At 41.4% G+C, this 20452-nt stretch overlaps 1 protein-coding gene across 1 annotated transcript in view; it reads right to left on the bottom strand.

The window, feature by feature from the left end:
* The window catches only part of slit1b (slit homolog 1b (Drosophila)), a 110619-nt gene that overhangs the window by 4470 nt on the left and 85697 nt on the right, over positions 1–20452 (bottom strand). Inside the window, exons 27-37 of the mRNA XM_050045353.1 lie at positions 14901–15025; positions 14490–14584; positions 13313–13452; positions 13029–13122; positions 12681–12818; positions 11951–12179; positions 11700–11830; positions 4734–4888; positions 4428–4639; positions 2681–2805; positions 2280–2488 (exon numbers count right to left, since the gene is read on the bottom strand). Of these exons, the coding sequence (XP_049901310.1) occupies positions 2280–2488; positions 2681–2805; positions 4428–4639; positions 4734–4888; positions 11700–11830; positions 11951–12179; positions 12681–12818; positions 13029–13122; positions 13313–13452; positions 14490–14584; positions 14901–15025 (1653 nt within the window). The remainder of the gene's footprint in view (positions 1–2279; positions 2489–2680; positions 2806–4427; positions 4640–4733; positions 4889–11699; positions 11831–11950; positions 12180–12680; positions 12819–13028; positions 13123–13312; positions 13453–14489; positions 14585–14900; positions 15026–20452) is intronic.

Raw genomic sequence — 20452 nt, 5'->3', positions numbered from 1 at the left:
TAAAAGAATTTCCCACCAACCACTAGGGCTATACGACAAAACAATTAGAGAGAACTCAAGACCTCTGCACCTCCTCTTGGCTCTGTTTTCAGGCGTGAGAAAATCTAGCCTGTGACAGAAGACTTTGGCCAACCACAGGTCATTTCAGAGAGAGGGCATTTCTATTGGCTGTTCTAACATTCAGATGCACGTGCACATTGGCAACAACTGCCAACACCAGTGGTTCCCAAAAAGTGAGTCATGGGTCCACTCTGATTGGATTGCAAGTTACTTACAAACACATCAAGTCTGAAAAAACACACTTTATTTTTAAGTACAGTGAATTTTCGGCACAGAGCTTTTATCTTTCAGTGTCGTCTCCTGCTGAGTGACTAACGGACAGCTACTTGACAGAAACAGCAAACTAGCTCGACGACATGGACAAACGCAACTGACTAAGGAGAAATCTGGACCCTGTGGCTGCACCAGTTGGGAACCACTGGCCTACACTGCAAAGCAAACCCAACAAGGAAGACAGACTCATCAAAAAGAGAGTCTGACAATAAACAAAAGAAAACACATATATAATATCGGGAAAGACTTTCAGAGGTGGAGAAAATGTGGCTTATAATTTAGCCTTCCGTTAACAAGAACCAAAGAGTCACGGCTGCAGCTTCAAGTTCATATTTAGCTAGCAGCTAGCTAAAGCCTCACATTACAGTGTGTCATCTCAACGGATTCTACCGGCTCACATGTTTGCAACGACACAGGACGATTATTCTCATGGAACTGCTGCTGTATAATGGTAACGGGATCACAGTCACGATTGGGATGATTGAAATGAATGACTGTTGCGACAAAGTGTTTTAAGTTCTAGCATTTTATTATTATTATTATTATTATTACTTTTTTGTCTGTTCCAGAAAACTGCGTACCCTAGTTTTAATGCCGTGTTCATGCGACAGTTAAACACAACATGAGTCGCCAGTGAAGCGTTGTTGAAGCGCTCATTAGCATAGTTACATCGCCATGGGCTTGTGTGTGTCTGCTTCCTGCCACAAAGCATCTCAACTGAACGTCACCTAATTGGACCTGTAATTGGACATAAAGTATCTGTGCTTCTGAAAAAAGTCTAAGCCCCATTTGAGGGGCAAGCTCAACTTTTGCTTGTAACACTAATGTCGGGCGTCACTTTGTAGCTTCATGTCTCTGGCTTTCATTGAAAATGAACTGCAGTCTGTCAAAGTGTCGCCCGTAACATGAACGCAGCATAAGTTGCTGAAGAAAACAGGACAGCAACAAGTTGTCCCAGAGACTGTCTTGGACAAAAAAAGAAAATATACAGTTCAAAACTAACTTACTGGAACTACTTTTTTCCCCAAAGGAAAGATTAGTTGATTATTCACAATCAAATTGGGTGAACTAACCTTCATATTTTCAATGTCTTTTTTTTTGTTTATTACAAGCTGTGATTTACTACAGATTTTACAAATTATACTGTGCTATAGAGACAGCAGTAGAAAAACCATAGTTTTTGAGAGCCAAAAGTGGGTCGCAGGTCCATTTTGAATGGACCACAAGATACATTAAAAGATACAGTAAATTTCCAGCACAGAGTTTTTGTTTTGAAGTCCTGTTTCATGATATAGAGTGAGTGATTTACGGGCAGCTACTTGACAGAGACAGCAAACTTGACAGCAACTTGTTAATCAGAATCAGAATCAGAAATACTTTATGGATCCCTGAGGGGATATTGTGAAACAAGTACAAAGACAGCTTAAAGTTGGTCATCAGGAGCACCTACAACAGGCTGCATGCACGGTCAGCACGTGCATTAAACTGTGTGGACCTTGAGCTAACGACTAAGGAGAAATCTGGACTCTGTGGCTGGACCAGTTGGGAACCACTGATCTAAAATATATACTGATGCATGGGTGTGAATACGTTCTCCAGGATGACACCAAAGCTGGGATCAGACCAATAATAGTCTGATCTGACACATGTGGAGCGTAGGGAATAAAGTGAGAACTGGGCATGATAACTGTTTAATCTGTGTAGCGTGTGTTAGTGAAAGACAACTGCTTCTGCTTTTGGAGCACAGACAGTCCAGCATGTTTGAGTTTTCTTTCACACATTGATCTCTTGTGTGATTCATGCAGGTTGTGAAAGACTGTTAGGTATGAGTGGTGGGGGTCTAACGTGTTTAAAGCTCCATGACACATAATCTGACACAGTGACCATCTCTACAAACATTTACATCAAATAAGCTGTTTGCACCCTGATCCCTTGTCCTTCCTCACCTATATCACAGCTCTCTCCGGTGTATCCCTGCTCACAGATGCAGCGCTCTCCGTCCTCCATCATCTGACACTGGCCGTGCAAACACTGCAGACCCTGGCACAACCCCGCCGGCTCCTCCTGCAGGTTACACAACGCACCACGGTATCCTTCCACACAGTCGCAGCGGTAAGTCTGTGTGTCCAGTGCCACACACGCACCCTTCACACACCTGGATTAATGAATGCAATGAAGAAGATGAGGAGAAAACACTTGACATGAAGGACAAATCAACAGAAACACAACATTAACAGGAATCTATATATTTGTCACATTAACACTTTTGAATTCATGTCATGAGGAATGGCATTTGTTAAGTGGAGGTAAAGTGCATGATTTAAATGCCAAGAAAATCAACACTCACTTGCTTCCTTCACACGGGTTGACACCAGTTGCAGTGGTGACAACATCGGCTCCAGTAAGGCCTCCTGTTATTGGCTGGTCACAATGTTGTCCCGTCCAACCGGGCTGGCAGTGACACTGGGGACCCTGAAAACACAACATGTTTATTACTTTATCTTCTTTATCCATTATCAGTGAAAAGAAAAATCTTAATAAATGTCTGAACCTGAAAAACTGTGTGCAAAAAAAATACATTAAACATCATTAACCTTCTCCTCCTCTGCCTCCTTTATTCTGTGTCCCTCAAAGTTTTCCTTTTGCAACAACGTTTTTAAGAGAATAGAGAGCTCTTTAAATACTGAAATGCCATGTTTGTTTGCTACGACATGCCAAATGAAATAAAATAACATTCAAGTGATCTTCACCTCAGGAAAATTCCTGATACATTATAAATTATGAAAAAGAGCATCTTATCATCCATTTCATCTGGAGTACAGCATGACGTCACACACCCTCTCTCTGTGTTGATCTCCAGCTCATTGTTTACAAGCTGGTCCGGCTGCGCGTTCATGTACGTTCATGTGAATCGCCGCCTCCTCCCTCCTCTCGGAGCCCTTGGCCCTCCCTCCCTATAAAAGGCTACAGCCAGTGAGCAATGGCAGCACCTATTTTCGAAGCGAAATGGCGGAGAGCGGAACGAAACGTCCACCTGAAAACGACCAGGATCTGATATAACCTCTAAAGAAACAACGGTAGTTGGCGAAGAAGTTGTCGGATAAAGAAAGGGACAGAACTCGGATTAACATTGGCCTTGCATTTCCAAGGTGGAGAGCACTGCGAGAGCTAAAGGGGCTACAATCTGACTCGGAGCTAGCTCTTCTTCTCCTGGACAGGTACAACATAAAGTCAAATGTCTGTTTTAATTAGTGTAACAGTAACGTTAGGCACATGTCGCTATGTCAATTCAATTAAATTTAATGTTACAATCGTAGCATGGGTTAATGTCCGGAGCTTGAGTTATTAGCGGCTCGGTCCCAGCAATGGGTCAGGCGTTACGGTTGTGTTAGGTGAGTAGCCCGGCAGCCCAGCTAACATTTGCAATTAGCACTGTAAAATGTAGCCCGGCTAAAACATCGCTCTCACTCACGGAGAAGAGTAGGAACATTAGCGTTAGCTCCCGGTGTTAGCACTAGCCGGGATCCGGCGATGGCTCTAGCTGAGTCGGCTGCCACCGGCTACTGGAGTAACTTACAGCTATGGAGCGCTTCTACCAGCTCTTCTAGTCACTGAGCCTCGCCTCCATCTCAGCAAATATATTACATTTATTACAGGTACCATCATCATTGAAGTAGGCAGGGGAATAGCTAAACACAGCAGAGACTGAGAGTGAGTGAAAGACATCGCTAACTGCTAAACTAAGTTTAGACGAGGCGAGTGGGGGGTGGCGGTGGAGAGCAGAGGTAGAGGGAGGTGTGGCTCATGACACACTTTGTTTTGGTCTACAGGCAGTGCACATCAGCAAACCTAGCGGTGAAACAATTTTTGGCCCTTTTAGATAAACAGGACATTAATAAAAGTACAGATTTTGATGTCGAGGTTGAGTTCAGGGACAATCTACACAAGAACAAAATTCTCAAATTCTTAAAATATATGTATTTTTTCTTATTAATGCACGATTAGTCTTTGATTTAACTTTTATGTTACTCTAGTGTTTGTAAGGCTTATCACTGTTGACACATGCTGTTTTGTGTTGGCTGTGTGTCTCCTACCTGTGCAGCGTTGGGCTGGCAGATCCCGTGCAGACAGTAGAGCTTGCGGCAGGGCTGACAGCCCGGCACCACCCCTGGCTTCATGTGGCTGCGGGTGAAGTCCTGCAGCTCATGGTTGATGTAGAGGTTCCTGATGCAGCCGTGAAAACTGGACATGTTGAGGGTCTGGGAGGAGAGACCCAGAGAGGCGTCCATCACCTCCTCGGGCATACCTGGGGAGACAGGCGGTCAGATGTCAGCTTGAAAATTCCATAAAGTGGTCCATGAATAGTTTTTGTGTGCTTTTGAGTGCTTGTCTGCTCTTACCTCCTACGTACAGAGGTGCATCCCCTGTCACCGGCTGGCTCCGGCCCTGACTGTCCAGAGTTGTCGGCTCTCCTCCGTCCACAGACAGGTTCACCATTCGATTAAAGGTCACCAGCTCCACCGTGTGAAACTGCCCATCATTCACTGTCTCAGTGCTGTATGTAGAGGGTGTACAACACACTTTCCATATCAGATTTACAATGTAGGAACGAAGAATGATAAAGAGAGAGCACATGGATACTGTATCCTTTTCTGGGATTACATTTTATTGGTGAAATTGGATAAAATCACCGTCCAAATATCATTGCAGGGTCAATATTCACTAGGGTTAAGGCTGGTTAAGGGCCTGTCCCATTTCTACCCCTTAAATCTTCCACTTGGTATTGAGTGCCCTCATTTGCCAGATAACCCTTGATGAGGGAAGCGAGGGTAGAGATCCTTCCCTAAGAAATGGGACACCGCTTCATGCAAATCGGCGTGGCCGACGTGTAGGCATACGTCACGCATAGAGGTGACGCAATGAAAATGCTGGCTCCAGCGCTTGTGTTGTGGCGTGTGCTATGTTTATTCCTCTCCATCTGATGAATCAACGGAGAAGAAATGCTGAAAACAGGAGGCGCCTACAACGTCTTCTAGTTCTGATCGATTTTGTTCGGGTAAGTGTTCAACCGAGTTGCTGATGAGTTTACGCTAGTCCACTAGCCTACATTCCGATCGTTCAGTACAAATTGTTTTCCAAAACTTGCCGAAGTTGCTGACTTCGCAGGGTGTTCTGGGAAATTTCATCTTCCACTTCGTTGAAAGTGTGGGTTGGGGCTCCTTTGGAATCCAGGGCGGGTTTTAAGTGTTGGAAACCACTTCCACTACCTCAATTCTGTTTTGAGACACCACTAGCCTAAACGTGAATACGCACAACCAAGTGTAAGTGGGTATTTCTAGGGGAAGTGTGGGTATTGGGCAGGCCCTAAGGCCCAGGAAATGTAGGGAATGGGGGTTATTTTGTCTCGCTTCACCCTAACAAATCAGTGGCAATCAGTCAGAACCTGTTTAGCCAACACAGACACAGTGTGGTAGTAATTTGGAGCGGTTTAGGTTTTTAACTGAAAAATACTTGTACAGCTGTGTCAATATTATCCACGCTGGATGCACTTTTGTGTTTATTTTTCTGTCACTACTTTTCATGATGGTAGCTGGATATATCCCCTTTCCACCAAACATTTGCACCTAAATGCAGGTTTTTTTTTAATGCAAGAAAACCTGCGAAAAGTAGGCGATAAACTCCTTTCTCATTGCCAGTAGATCATAGCTCTGCAGTAAATGACTGTGCCACATTTGATGTCATGAACACACTGAAAAACAGGTTAGTAAACAGTAGAGAGCAGTACAGAGGCCAGGGAAAATGATTCGACTCTCTTTAAAACTCACTGCTGACTAATTTGGACAAAAGTTCGAGCGCAGCTTGGAGGGAGAAGGGGTGAAAGTTACTGTGTCCAGCTGGGTGTCATATTTCCATCACTACCAACCCGAGCCGAATAGAGCTGTAGCTGATAAATACCCATGACTGCTGCAGAGTCATTTGTCTTGGAAATATACGTATGCCGACTGTAACCTTTCCCATTAAATACAAAAGCCAGATATTAGTGGGTGTTTTTTTTATCCAGCAAGCTATGCAGGAAGATGGCATTGACATTTTAAATCCTGGCTATTAAGATCTGATGGTTGATTATTTTACTAAATCAGTGTTAATGGGCACATCCACAGCAGCATCAAACCTTTATGAATCCCTGAACAGGTAGAAGTTCTGAACCAGGTCTGTTCTGGCCTGTGTCACATTCTAAATGGGCACTTTCTAAGCTAACCTGTTTGATTCTGCTAAAATAAAGTCAGGTGTGTATGCCTGGTTAGTACAGTTTGTTTGGTCTGATGTGACAGCTGCTGATTAGCCCTGGTGCGGACCAAACAACCAAACAGAAACTATGTGAAGAGTCTCGGTTCGCTTCTGGTGCAGTTTGTTTGCGGTGTGAAAGCCAACAAACCAACCAAAGAATTTTCCCGATAGCAGACACGTGATTTGAGTATGATTTTGTCCAGGAAGCAATCTTATAATTGATCTACATATATATATATATATATATATATATATATATATGTATATATCTCCTATTTAAATCAGTTGGTAACCATGGTAACACATATGCACATCAATGCCGGTATTTTCCCAGATGAACAGGTCAAAAGCTGTTAACGAGTCCATGTACTATGTCAGTTCATTGAATCCATTAAAAAAAGTGTGTGACAGCGATTCCAATAAACCTCGAATCATTACTTTCTCTACCTGTTAGCTCATCAGTCATTTCTTCTTTGTGATACTAAAGAATATAAATAAACATCAGAAGTGTTAAAGTGCTGCAAAAACTTCTGTCTGTCACCAGAATTCCATTTCCCTGCGCGGGTCCTGATGATGCAGGATTAAAATTGCCAAAACTGTCCAATCATGGTGTTATCTGTTTGTCTTTATAACTTCATGTTTACTCCTCTTGGTTTGTTTACAAAAAGTCAGTGTGAACAGGAGCTGGACCAGATCTGAAATGCCACAATATGTAATTTTATTTCCCACTTGATTTGGACTAAAGTGAAAAGAAAATGAAAGAACCTTAAAACGGCCTTTTATAACTATTCGGACTGATGAATTCCTCTTTTTCAAATCTCAAGTTCTCGGTTTTTCTCAGCTCTCTTCATTTTTTCTCTTTTCAAATGAGTTGCCATGCTCTCAATCTCCTCCTCTCTGCAGGTGCTTATCACACAAATAGCCTCAGACTGTGTGTGTGTGTGTGTGTGTGTGTGTGTGTGTGTGTGTGTGTGTGTGTGTGTGTGTGTGTGTGTGTGTATCAGGCTGACGGCTAGCCGCGCCTCCTCCTCCTTAACAGTGAACCATCCAAACATTTAAGCACTCGACACCTGATCAAGTGGACACTCAGCTTCGAGTGTTCTCTGGCTGCATCTGCAGTTTAACCAGAATACCCACACTGCCCGTGTCCACATTCCCAAACACTGCAGGACTCGCTCCGAGCAACAACACACATCACGCACTAACATGCTCTGAGCGCCGTTGCTGGGCTACAGTGAGCCAAGAGGCTGCCGAGGGCCTGATGGGAGTCCGGCAGATTGCTCGGCTCGACGAACACTCAGCCTTCAAAATCTGACGAGGAGAACACGCTAATCAACCTGCACTGTAGGTGCTGGCTGGAGTAACGAGGTTAAGTGTGATGTTAGACACGTTGAGCTGGTCAGGTTCGGCAGATGGAGGTTGTGACCCTCGCACAGAAAAAAAGCAGTATAATTCCACTGTAACTATTTATTTCCCACTTAGTTTCAACTGATGGGGCTTTTGTCAAGGACCTGCCCCTTCTCACCAACATTCTGAGCTGTGCTTGTTACAAGAAAACACAGTTTCTATAAAACTGCTCACTGAGGTTTCACAAAATCAGAGAATACGTTTCAAATGATCTGCTCCTTTTAGAAAATAAGTTAATGTTTTATACTAGAAAATAAAAACAAAAATAAGGACCGCGGCCACTGACACAGACTCTCTCAGGTTAACCTGCAGCCTAAAAACAATAAATTAAAAACAAAGAAGAGGTGATAGCTGACCTTCTGTAAAATATATATATATATATATATATATATATAGAAATTAGCAAATTTGTCTATATTTGACATTTTCAGTGGTGGAATGTACCGAGGTATATTTATTCAAGCACTGTACTGTAGTATAAATTTGAGGTACTTAAGTAGTTTTTATTCCATCATACTTTATATTTCAGAGGGACATATTGTACTTGTTACTGCAGTATATAATTATCTGTCAGCGATAGTTACTTTTCACTGTAATGCACTGTTAAAGATTACACTACCAAATAGTACTGTATATAAAATAAGAGCTGAAATGATTAATTGATCAACAAAATGAACTCTCTAAATTACAGTAAAAAAATTATAAAAAATAACATTTTGAGGTTTGACTCAGACAAATTGAGGAGTTGTACAATTAATGAAACACAAGCACATACAGTGGTGTAAAATACGACTACTCAACATATTTGTAAATACTTTGAAACCTGGAACGACATCACTTTTCTTGTGCTGCTGTCAGACGCCTTTCATGAGTATTTAAACCTTTGATCCCTGAGAATATTGGTGTGATTTCTTTCAACAACATGGGCAAAAAGGCAATGAGCAACTTGGTGAGAAATGTCCCACAAATTGAAAAAAATAAAAAAAATAAAATAGATTTAGAAAAATATTGAAAAAAAAAAAAATTTAGGGAAAAAGAAAAAACTATGGGAAAACCATATTTATAATTATTATTATCACATTTAGAAATGATGTTACAGAATTCTTATAATTTTAAGCACTCTTTCTCTAACTTGATTCCGCTTCTTTTTTTAAAAAAAAATAAATTTATTGTTTTTAATTTTTCTAAAAATAATTTCTTGCTCATTTTGGGGGGTAATTTCTTCTTTCGTTGCTCATTGCCTTCTTCCTGTGTTTTTACAAGAAATCAAGCTGATTTGCTCAGGTTTCAAGGGGTTAATTCGAAGAAGAAGGAAGAACTAATGTTTTTCGGCTTGTTAAAATTCACCCTGCTTTTCAAACAGCTCCTATTTTAAAGGTGTAATGTGTAATGTCTGACCACATGCTCTGAAGAACTAGGGGGCTGCAATACACTGGTCTACGACTGGGTCCATTATTAAAACAAACAAACAAAAAAGGCAACTAACAGCAGGGTGAGAATACGCACAGTTTGACCAGTCAAAAATCACTGCTATTGTAAAATCTTAACGTTATAGCTTCGCTTAGCTTTAGCAAAACCATAATAGCAAGAAAATAGCTCCACTTAAACCATATATCAGCGCCATTTTAAATGTTTTTGGTTTGTGTTGACAAACACATTATGCAATATCTATTCTATTAACAGCATAAGTAACTTTCTGTCGCATGGCTTGTGTGTTAGTGAATATGACCATACTTAATGACTATTGTGTTTGATCTAGTTTTACTTACTATTGCTGCTCTGCATGTCTGAATGTAATGCTAATCTGTGTGTTGGTGCTTTGTGTCGTTTGCATGTCTGTTTGTTGTTGTTGTTGTTGTGTCATTGTATTGCACTGATGCTCTGCTGTGCTTGTTGCTTTGCCTTAATTCTGTTCTATCCTGACCATTTCTTATTGCTGTAGATAATTCTGTCTTTATGCCTTTATGCTGTCTTTGTCCTGTGAATTTTATCATTTCATTGGTTTCAAACATCTTGCCAAAGGACTGCAGTTGAAAATTAGCCAGCTGGCTAACACTGGCACATTTACAGGAATGTTGATTAATGTGCGTTGTTCTTATAAAGAAAAATAAAGTTAAATAAAGCAAAGTAAAGTTCAGCATCAAACGTGCCTGTGGATATTCTCATTCATCCAGGTCATAGTTATCTCAAGGCAATTGAATCGAACGCATCTCATTCATCCAGGTCATAGTTATCTCAAGGCAATTGAATCGAACGCAACTGGACTTGGTTCAGCATCAAACCTTTTCTCTTGGGTCGCCAACAGCTGTCTCAAGCAGTGGAAAGTCACATCAACAATAACTTGTTTTGCTTCTTTTTGTATGATTTCCTGTCTTTGCCAGTGAACGTGGTCACATCTTTTGCGTTACAGAAAGTTATGCATTTTAAAACTTTAGATGTAGCCTTTGTGTTTACTGTGCCTCTACGTCTCTATCCTCTCATGTTGGACTGAGGGCTGACTGGATGCTACAGTCATAGGTGTCATTTAGGTATGGCAAGGTATGGCAGCTGCAAGTGATCAGATATGATATGTTAGATAGTCCGAGGCACACTGGCTGGTTGTTTTCATTGTATTGCACTTAAATAGGTCAATAATATGCTCATCAGTGAATACGAGTGTTAGTGAATCAAATTGTTCGCCACTTCGCTCCTCCGCGAGTTATGAGTTATGTGAGTTATCTGTGTGTTGTAAAAGCATTTTGCTCTGCTGCTGTAGACAGCCTGTCTAAATGATGTCTTGAAGCCTGTCTGATTGTATGTGGGGTTTTTTCTTCATGTCGGCATGTTAAGCTTGTATTTTCGGTCTCTGGAGACACTCCAATAAATTCGCCTATACAGTATTGTACCAAATTGGCCTTTGTTTTACTGTGTTTCATACACCGGACCCCTTGGTTATCTTCTAGAAATGAGCTTGTAATTAATTTATTTTCTTTATTTTCTGTGAAGTTAAACACATGACTAATGATAATTAAACGTCCGCTCGCTGTCCGTGGTGCTGAAATATGCGCCGAAATAGGTCCGATGTTTTCACTGCTCTCACCAAGTCGTGCATTACATGCAGACATGAGGTATTATGAATGTGAGAAACAGCTTCATGTCCTTTGAAACAGTTTTCAATAGCATAGTATGTACTTCTGACAGGTCAAAGACCAAAGTGAAGTTTTATATAAGTTCATATTTTTGAAACTCCATCATCAGTAGCTCTGTGACGTCATGTCATATTGCCATACCTTAGCTTTTGCTGAAACGACGCCCCTGGCTACAGTGACTCACTGGCAACTCTCGAGGTACAAGTGGTACTACAAGACAGAGAGGGCTGGGGCTTGCTGGTTAGTGTGCCAATTTCAGTAGATATCTCTGCATCTTAATCTTATTACACAGATGTCTTTGACATAATGCCAACATCGTTATTTTTCACAGTCAGTTGATTTTTGTTCATTTTTTGAAAGTTTTAAACTAAAATTCTGGACATAACTTACAGATTGCACCTTTAACCAGTTTTCATACAGGATGGAACTGAGTTGGATCCTTGTAACAACATATATTGTGCTTCTCTGTGTGTGTGTGTGTGTGTGTGTGTGTGTGTGTGTGTGTGTGTGTGTGTGTGTGTGTGTGTGTGTGTGTGCATCTACCTGTAGATAGCAGTAGCAGGCTGGTTCCCAGGATCATATGTGACCCTCACATGACCCTGATGGAGCTCCACAGCGATTGGCTCGTTGTCTCCGTTATAGAGCAAGACACCATTTTCCTCTGCTGTTGACACCTGAAACACACACACACACACACACATAAAGAAAGACACATCGATCAGAGTTTGTGTGTGTGTGTTAGTCTGCTACTGCTGATATTCGATTTCTATCATTCTACAGTGTGACGTCCTCACCTGCAGTGTGATGTTGGCCTGAGGCCAGTTCTTGACGTCTTGCAGCTGAACATAAGAATCCCTGTCGACAAAGTTGACACTGACCAGCTTCTCACAGCTCTGACCCTCGAAGCCCGGCAGACACTGACAGATCGCAGTTCCTGTCTTCTCCACACAGGGGGCGCCGTTCTGACACTGGGTCAGCTGGCAGAGAGACGGGGGAGGTAGGGCCACTTCACAAAACTCACCACTGTGGGGAAAGGAAGATGACAGAGAGCTTTATCCACTGATACTTACAGAGAGTTTATAATCTGTACACATCAGTGGGTGGATCTGACTGGGGTTACTCTTTGATGTAGAAGGTTAATTCATAACTATCGGTAGAAGCATACATATTCCAACATCCTTTTTAGGCGTGCAAACTTTGATAATATTCCACTAGAGGGTTTCAAACATGCATATTAGTTAAAAATAAGGATCAGTCATTTGATTTACATGACAAAAGTTATAATAAACGTCTGATTTTTAATTGTTATTTGATGATTTTGTGTAACTTTTGATGCTCTGCCCAGCACATTGCATGGAAACACACATGCAGATTGGGGGAAAACATAATTTTAAATCAAGTTTCCTGAAATCTTAACATAAGACCGGAAACTGCTTCTAATTTCCAGTATTTTCCAAAACCCCAGTCTATCTACAGTGTCGCCTGTGTTCCCAGTATTCCCAGTTTCCCAAGTGTTCCCAGTACCTGTATCCCTGTGGACAGACGCAGCTGTAGCCGTCCAGATGGTCGACACACTGAGCTCCATTCTGACAGCGATGGTCCACACATTCATTATAATCTATACCGCAGTCCGGCCCCACCCAGCCTGGGATACACACACACCTAGAACACACACATATACACAAACACACACACACATACTACATGACACATGTTGTAGGATTTTGGGGAGTCAACACAGACTTCAGCAATTATCATTAACCTTTGTATATGTTTGTCTGTGTGTGTCTATATTTTTAATCTCATCTGGGATCTGAAACTTTGCTGAGCCTGGCAGTGATAAAGTGTGTGTGTGTGTGTGTGTGTTGTCACCTGGGGCCGGTAGGAGTGCTGATGCAGGTGGACTGATGCTGACAGGGGTTTCTACCTGGAGAGCACACATCCTCCTCCTCCTCACAAAACAGACCTGAGAGCGAGAGGAGAGGAAGAGGAATCATGTAACAGTCCGAACATTCAGAGCAGATCATTTCTCCTCTCAGCATGTCAGAGCGGATCAATTATGTTGTCTATAAAATGCTTTATCATTATTGTTTCCTGATGAAAATCACTGAGTGGAAGGAGAGGAGGTGAAGTGCCAGTCGATGCCGCTGTCACACCTGTGTAGTTTGGCGGACACAAGCAGGTGTAGTTGCCCACTCCGTCCACACAGGTGGCGTCGTTCTCACACCCGTGGTCCTGACAGTCGTCCACGTTCACCTCGCAGAAAGTACCGTGGAAACCAAATGCACATGCACAGCTAAACAAACACAAACAAAGAAATAAACCGTAACATTCGTGGGCTGTAAGATATGCAGAAATACTCATGTGTAGTGTCACTCATGACATCACAACATGCAAATTCATTAGCTAATAACCATCTTATTAGCACTTCATGTTGTCAAGTGTTGTCTGACAGCAGTGTCGGCCCAGAGCAGCTTGTTCGAAAGGTGATGCTGTCGTGTTTGTTTCAACTCATTAAACATTTTCTCCATTAAAAACCTGTTAGAAACTCGTGCATTTTTAAATTCCCACCTGGACATGTTGAACTCACCTAGCTTTTTTTTTTGGTTCTGGATGTAGCAGACATGCCTAACAGTGCTTCAGAATAAAGTATATATAGAATATATATATAACCTATTTATGCAAATCAATCAATTGGCAACCATGGTAACACATATGCACATCAAGGTAAAAAAAAATCCCATAGCGTTGCAACCCTAAATAGCCGCATTAGCTAATGTAATGTTAACCGGTATAGCTATGCTTTATTAAGACCGAGCAATGCAAAGAATACTAAACAATAAAATGGCTCACCGACTTCTGTGTTTTCCAAGAAGCTGGAGCAACAATAGGGTGTAAAGTGGATATGACGCTCAAATAAAAAACACAGTTACCTTGAATAAAATTACAGATTTCTCTGGGTTTGAACATTGCTGGAGACACTCGGGGTAATGTAAGTAAGCAACTTAAGAATAAAGATAACGTAGGTCTAGTTGTTTTTAGATGTTTTAATGAAGAGATGTTACATGTTATACCGTTACTAAGCACTGTTGGAGAGATTGAAGATTTTTGTTGCAATGACTGCTTCACTGTAACTGTTGTGAATATGACAATAAAGAATCATTCGTACAGCCACTTTGCTAACATGGCTAAAATAATTTCAGAGATAAAAAATAAAACTGGTGAAAACAGAGAAAATCAGATTCATAGGACAGTGCGTCTGCTGTTTTTTTGTTAAGTGTGTCTATTGTTTTCTTGCATCCCCCAGTCTACATAAGTTTTGAGTCTTGTTACCTGAACCCTCTGGTCTGTTCATCACTGATGCAGATCCCTCCGTTGGTGCAGGGATTACTGACACAAGCGTCGACTGGAGTCTCACAGTGTTTACCCTGAAATATCACACACAAACATTAAATAAAGAGCTTTTTTTTTAACATCAGAGCAGGTCAGCTGAGTAATTTGATGGGATTATTATCAGAGACAGATGTGGGCTCAAAATAATCACTGACAACACACGAACACACAGAAAACATTGGATCAGTGGTTTTAAAACGTTCAGCTCCGGGTTTTTAAATGGATTGTTTTGTGTCTACGGGGGGAAACATTTTGATTAGATGTCACAAGGTGACAGTAAACACACTCATGAGCCTGTTGGCAGCATGCCACACACTCATACAACACAAACACAAACACACAGTGTGGTACCGTGAAGCCAGACTTGCAGGTACAGGTATACAGCTCTGTGTGGTGGACTTGACAAACGCCCTGGTTCTGGCAGGGAGACGCCACACATGGGCTGCATTTGGCCTGAACAGATGCCTCGACTGGACCTGACAACACACAGACACACACACGGGATCAGCAGACGATATAATGGGCTCAATATATGGAAGGCAACAGAAAATTGTGTGTTAGATAGATCACACCTGGTGGCTGAATACAGACAATAAATCTCACCATTCATCATGTTCTTTTCATCACTTTGTATGGCTTGAAAGATATTAATCTATATTTATGTTCAGACATGACTTCTGTTTGGATTCAGAGATGATGTTTGGTTGTAAAAGGCCTGGTGTGTGTGACTGGTGAATCCTATCTAACCATTTAAAGTCATACAATAACACAAATAAACTGATTGAGGCAGTGGTAGACCAGCAACTCCCGTGTTCAGTGAGGTAAAATTACCGGTTTGAGTCTGGCTTTGAAGAGAGCATAAATTCAGTTTGGTTTCTTACTGTGTGTTTGGTAAGTACAGAACATACAAGTGGATAAATGAGACTTGGATTAAACTGCACAAGCTGTGTGAGAGTGTGTATTCTTCTTCATATTGTATTGTTTTTGGATTCTTTGTTTAGCGTGGAGGCATGCGAGAACATGTTTCTTAAAGAATTCATCATAAGCGATGAAGAAATGATCATTTTGGAGGTTACGTATTCCCTTAATGTTTCCTGAACTCCACACCCGAGCTTGTCTGCGTGTGTCATTTACTGTTGTCTCTTTTCACACGATTTAATATTAACTACAAAATAACAGTTTTGTGTATCTTTACTGAGTTATGTACAACATCTCTCAGCTGTTCTACTGCACAGGATGTCAAAGGTGTTAAGTGACCGCCGACATCGTTGTAGGTGTTGCATGTTGTATCATCATTAGGTTATGTAAACTATGTTATGAGATAAGATATACACCAACCAGCCAAAACATTAAAACCACTGGCAGGTGAAGTGAATAACATTGATCATCTTGTTACAACGCAATGCTCTGCTAGGAAACCTTTGGTTCTGGCATTCGTGTGGACGCCACTTGACGCAGTCCACCCATCAAAACACTGTTGGGGACCAAGTACACCTCCATATGGTAAGTGGCAGTGCCCCCCTCAGCAGGACAATGCATCATATCACACCACAAAAACTGCTCAGGAAAGGCCCGAGGAATGTGACAAAGAGCTAAAGGAATTAATCTGGCCATAAAATTCTCCAGATCCCAATCTGATTGAGCAGCTGTAGGACGTGCTGGTACACCACCTTGCCAGGACCAAAGGTTTACAAGCAGAACATTGCATTGTAATGAGATGATCAATGTTATTCACTTCACCTGTCGATGGTTTTATCCATAATGAATGTCCTCATGTGGCATTTATGACCTTGTAAGTGGAAATTTCCTGAAAGCTGTGAGTTCACGAGTTATGACATGTTTGCTGACATTTTTTGAAATGGTGGAGGTCACGGAAGTTAATTTTTCGGTGGATGGTAAGTTGATTTGTAAGTTAATAGTATAATTTTAGTCGTATAAAGTGTTTATACCAAATCTTATCTCATGTCTTTCTCTGTCATTATATGCCTTTGCATTTCCTGCATTACCATAGCTTGCTAAATATTTAGCCCTGTTGGCTTCTAGACGCAGACAATAGCGTCCATGTTTCCGTTGCTTAGAAGTGCGGTTCTCACGACTTGAACGCCAAACATATCATGTATACAACTCCCTTTTTTGTAACCATGAGCTCATGATTTCTATTTGAAGGCTACTGTCGGGAGTTCCACAGAAAATAAATCAGACATGCTACGTAATACAAACATCTCAACAACACATAGCTTCATTACTTATCTGTATTGTGTTAAACTCTTATGTGAACCTTAAATATGGCTGTTATTTCCCTGCTGTTGGCTGTGTTGACTTGTTAAAGTCAATAAAAAAGCTTAAATATACCTGTTATTGTTCATATGAACATGCACCCGCCTGAAATTTAACACAACTGATTGCAGCCTGTAAATTTACTGTAAATGAGCAGAAAGGAGGCGACATCGCTAACCATGTGTCAAAGCCACATTCAGTGAATTAAGACGCACTCATAATTTGTTTTGTGTTCTTGCATTGAAACAAAACAAAAAAGCTCCATGCGAGATGTGGGGGAACGTTAATTACAGCAAACTATTCACAATTCATTTAACAGTGCAGTATTTTGAAATACATCAATTAGCGCCTGTAATAATGCACACAGGATCTGATCACACCATCACTAATGGAAAGTTCACACTGTCTTCACACTATGGAGAGGGTGGGATCAAACCTCTGCTGTTACGTTTAAACGGAAGTTAAAATCCAGATTGTGTGTTCTCAGCTGTTAAAATTATGCACCTCTGAACCTCTTCATCTTTTATTATTTTACAACTTGAAGTCACTGTAGATTAATTAAGCTTTTCACTCAACAAAGAAAGACTGTAGAAAGCAAATCCCCACTCACAAATGAATAAAACACAACACTGAATAAAAGATCACACAGATAAATCACCACTGCTGCAGACAACTGTCTCAGAAGTCACACGACATGTTAAATGAAGATTACAACCTGACAGATGAAACGGCACGAGCAATATTATAGGCCAATAATGGCTTATAATACATATGATAGAAAACTGTTTGTAGAGCACTTTCTTAACAAAGTGCTTCACAGAAAAAGTAAAACTTTGAGTTTATAAAAACAAACAATATCACAGGACATTAAACGTCTAGTTAAACTCACAGGAAAATATAACATTGCAGGAATGGAAAGGTAGAACCGGAAAAAAAAATAACATTAAGAGTGCATGAAGGTGTTTTTTAAAGAATGTTTTAAGAAGGGATTTAAAAGACGTAAGAGATGTAATCTGTCTTAATCTCAGTGGGTGTTCCACAGTCTGGGAGCTCTAATTGCAGAGACCCGGTCACCTTTTGTCTGGGAATACATTTTGGAGCAAAGCTATTAGTGCTTTAAACGTAATTACTAGAATTTAAAGCAGAGGTGGGATGTGTTCATATTTCTAGGTTCCAGTTATGACAGCAGTGTCGGTCGAGGGAACTGATGACTGATACCTGAGTAAAGTGCAGAGTAGAAGCTCAGCCGAGAAGGAAAAGGAGCAAACTATTTTATGCAAATTATCAGGAGAAAAGAATGACCAAGTTTTGACATTTCTTGAGATGAATAAAGCATGACTGGATCGTGTTCTTCTTCATCACCAAAAGAAATCTGTATCAAATAGAAAGATTACGAGCAGTCAGGTTAATGTTTTTTTGTCGAGCAACCTCTTTACGATATTAAGATCATATCCATATCTATGATTCTGAGTCTGGGCCGGGGTTGCCTACACATGCCTGTAAACATGGAGATATCTATGGAGATATTTAAGCTAGCAGCTAACAGTGCTAACAGTGCAAACAGTGCAACAATGGCAGCAGTGTTGAAAGAGCCATCAGTGTTAATCATGGGGGAACTGTAGGGTGGGCACGCAGCTTAAGCCGAGTTCACATTACACAATTTTGACGTCGCAGAGGATCTTGAGAGCCACCTTGGGTTGGAGGTGAGTCGGCAGATAGTCTGCCACGACGAGTCCTCATGTGTGAACAAGCTGGATATCTGGCATGCTAGAAAACTGGAGAAGTGTGACACGACTGACAAAGAGCATCAACCAATGAGAGGCGGGATACGTCCCACATCAGCACGCAAGAAATGTGAGGAGGACAAGCCGCAGGGTTGCCACTTGCCAGGTCTGCTTACTAGCCACGACTTTGGGCTTGTTTCTAAAGTGGAGTTGCTTATTTGGGCTTGCTGTCTAAACGTCATCTTCCTCTATATATATCCGTTTAATAAGTTATTTAAATGCATGATAGTTGCTTCTTTTGGGCTTGTTTCCATAGCCCTGGTTGCTTGTTTCTCTCCCAAGATCTGGCAACACTGACAAGCCGGCAAGCAACAACAACAACAATGGCGGCGTCCACAGGATCACAGGGAGCACGTTGTGTGTCTCCATGTGACTCCATGTGTGTGTGTGAAGAATATCCATGTCTTTATGATGTGTCGTCTCCAAGTTTGGTGACGCCGCAGCGTTATCTGGGGCTCTGTCGGCGAGGGCTCTTGGAGGAATCTTGTGGTGTGCACACACAGGTCGTAACCCAGTTGGTGAGACTCCCGCTGACAGAAACACACGTCGCCAGGTATGAACACTCAAAAGATTATGATAGTCTCCGCAGCGCAAAAGCAGGGTGAAAATCGTGTAATGTGAACTAGGCTTTACAGGACAAAGCTGTCCTGATATCAGCGATAACCACCTTATAAGCACAGTGCAAAGCGACGGCAATTAGCTAGTGAGTAGGACACGCACACAGGACTCACGTGCACTAATATGCACAAGCACCTGGTCCGTCAACCACAACTAAGAACAGAGAAGCTCAGATTACAACTACAACTAGAACTACACCATCTTCACATAGCATATAGTTGTTCGCTGCTACATTAACACGCTGAATGTCATCTAGAGCTCCTCTCAGACTGTTTGGTAGAATTTTCAGATCCAAATACAGTGATCTCTAATTTGTCATTATCATAAAATCAAGGAAGTTATGAGACTAGTTCAGGAGGTAGAGCGGGTCGTCTACTAGTCACAGGCTGGGCACATCTGAGTGACACTTTCGAATGTGCATTAGCATGTACAATGCGTTCCCATTTGCATACCCTACAACTGGTGGAGCAACGCCGACACACACAACTCGCTCACTATCGCTGTTTGCTAACTGCACACCTGAAGACAGGTCTCCCAGCTGACCAACGTACATCAATCAGTTTGTTGTGCTAACCTCAGCACATGTTGCCACTGGCATACAGCTTAAAGTTCCTGTGTGGAATTTGTGCACGCATGACCGTACATATAATCCCTGCCGTCCAGCTCTGGCACCAGGACAGCATCCAATCAAGACAGCCTGATTTTAAGGAGGGGTCAGGAGGAAACAATAGTACTGCTGGATTCTGATGATGACTAAGGATGGAATTTAGCATTTGTGGTAAGTCTGGTGCATTTACATTGATGTTTATTGCATTAATGTTGATTAATGTGCACTGTCCCAATTCAATAAATAAATAAATGAAAGGAAATGAAATGAGGAGGAAAGGGGACACTGTATGTGGGTGGTAGACTGTTAAAGTTCTGACTTGAGTGAACTGCTTTTTGGGTATCTGTATTTTGTTTTTGTGCATTTGTGTGTGTGTGTGTGGTGTGTGAAGGAGAGAGAATTAAAAATGGATAACCATATGTGACTAAAAATCAAATCAATAATTTTATGGGGAAATGCGTATTAGTTTTTTTTTTTAAAGCAAGACAAACATTACACAAAAGTTAGTTACAGTAAAGTGCAATAACAAAATGGTGACTGGTGAAAAATATGGGTGGGTGGTAGAATTTAAAATCAGCCACTTTGGCCGATGGAAGAAAAAGTTAATTTCCAACAAT

Source organism: Epinephelus moara, chromosome 5 (assembly GCF_006386435.1).
Source record: "Epinephelus moara isolate mb chromosome 5, YSFRI_EMoa_1.0, whole genome shotgun sequence".
NCBI classification, from domain to species: domain Eukaryota; kingdom Metazoa; phylum Chordata; class Actinopteri; order Perciformes; family Serranidae; genus Epinephelus; species Epinephelus moara.
The sequence above is the reverse complement of the archived record's forward strand: the minus strand, read 5'-3'. Positions and strand labels throughout refer to the sequence as shown.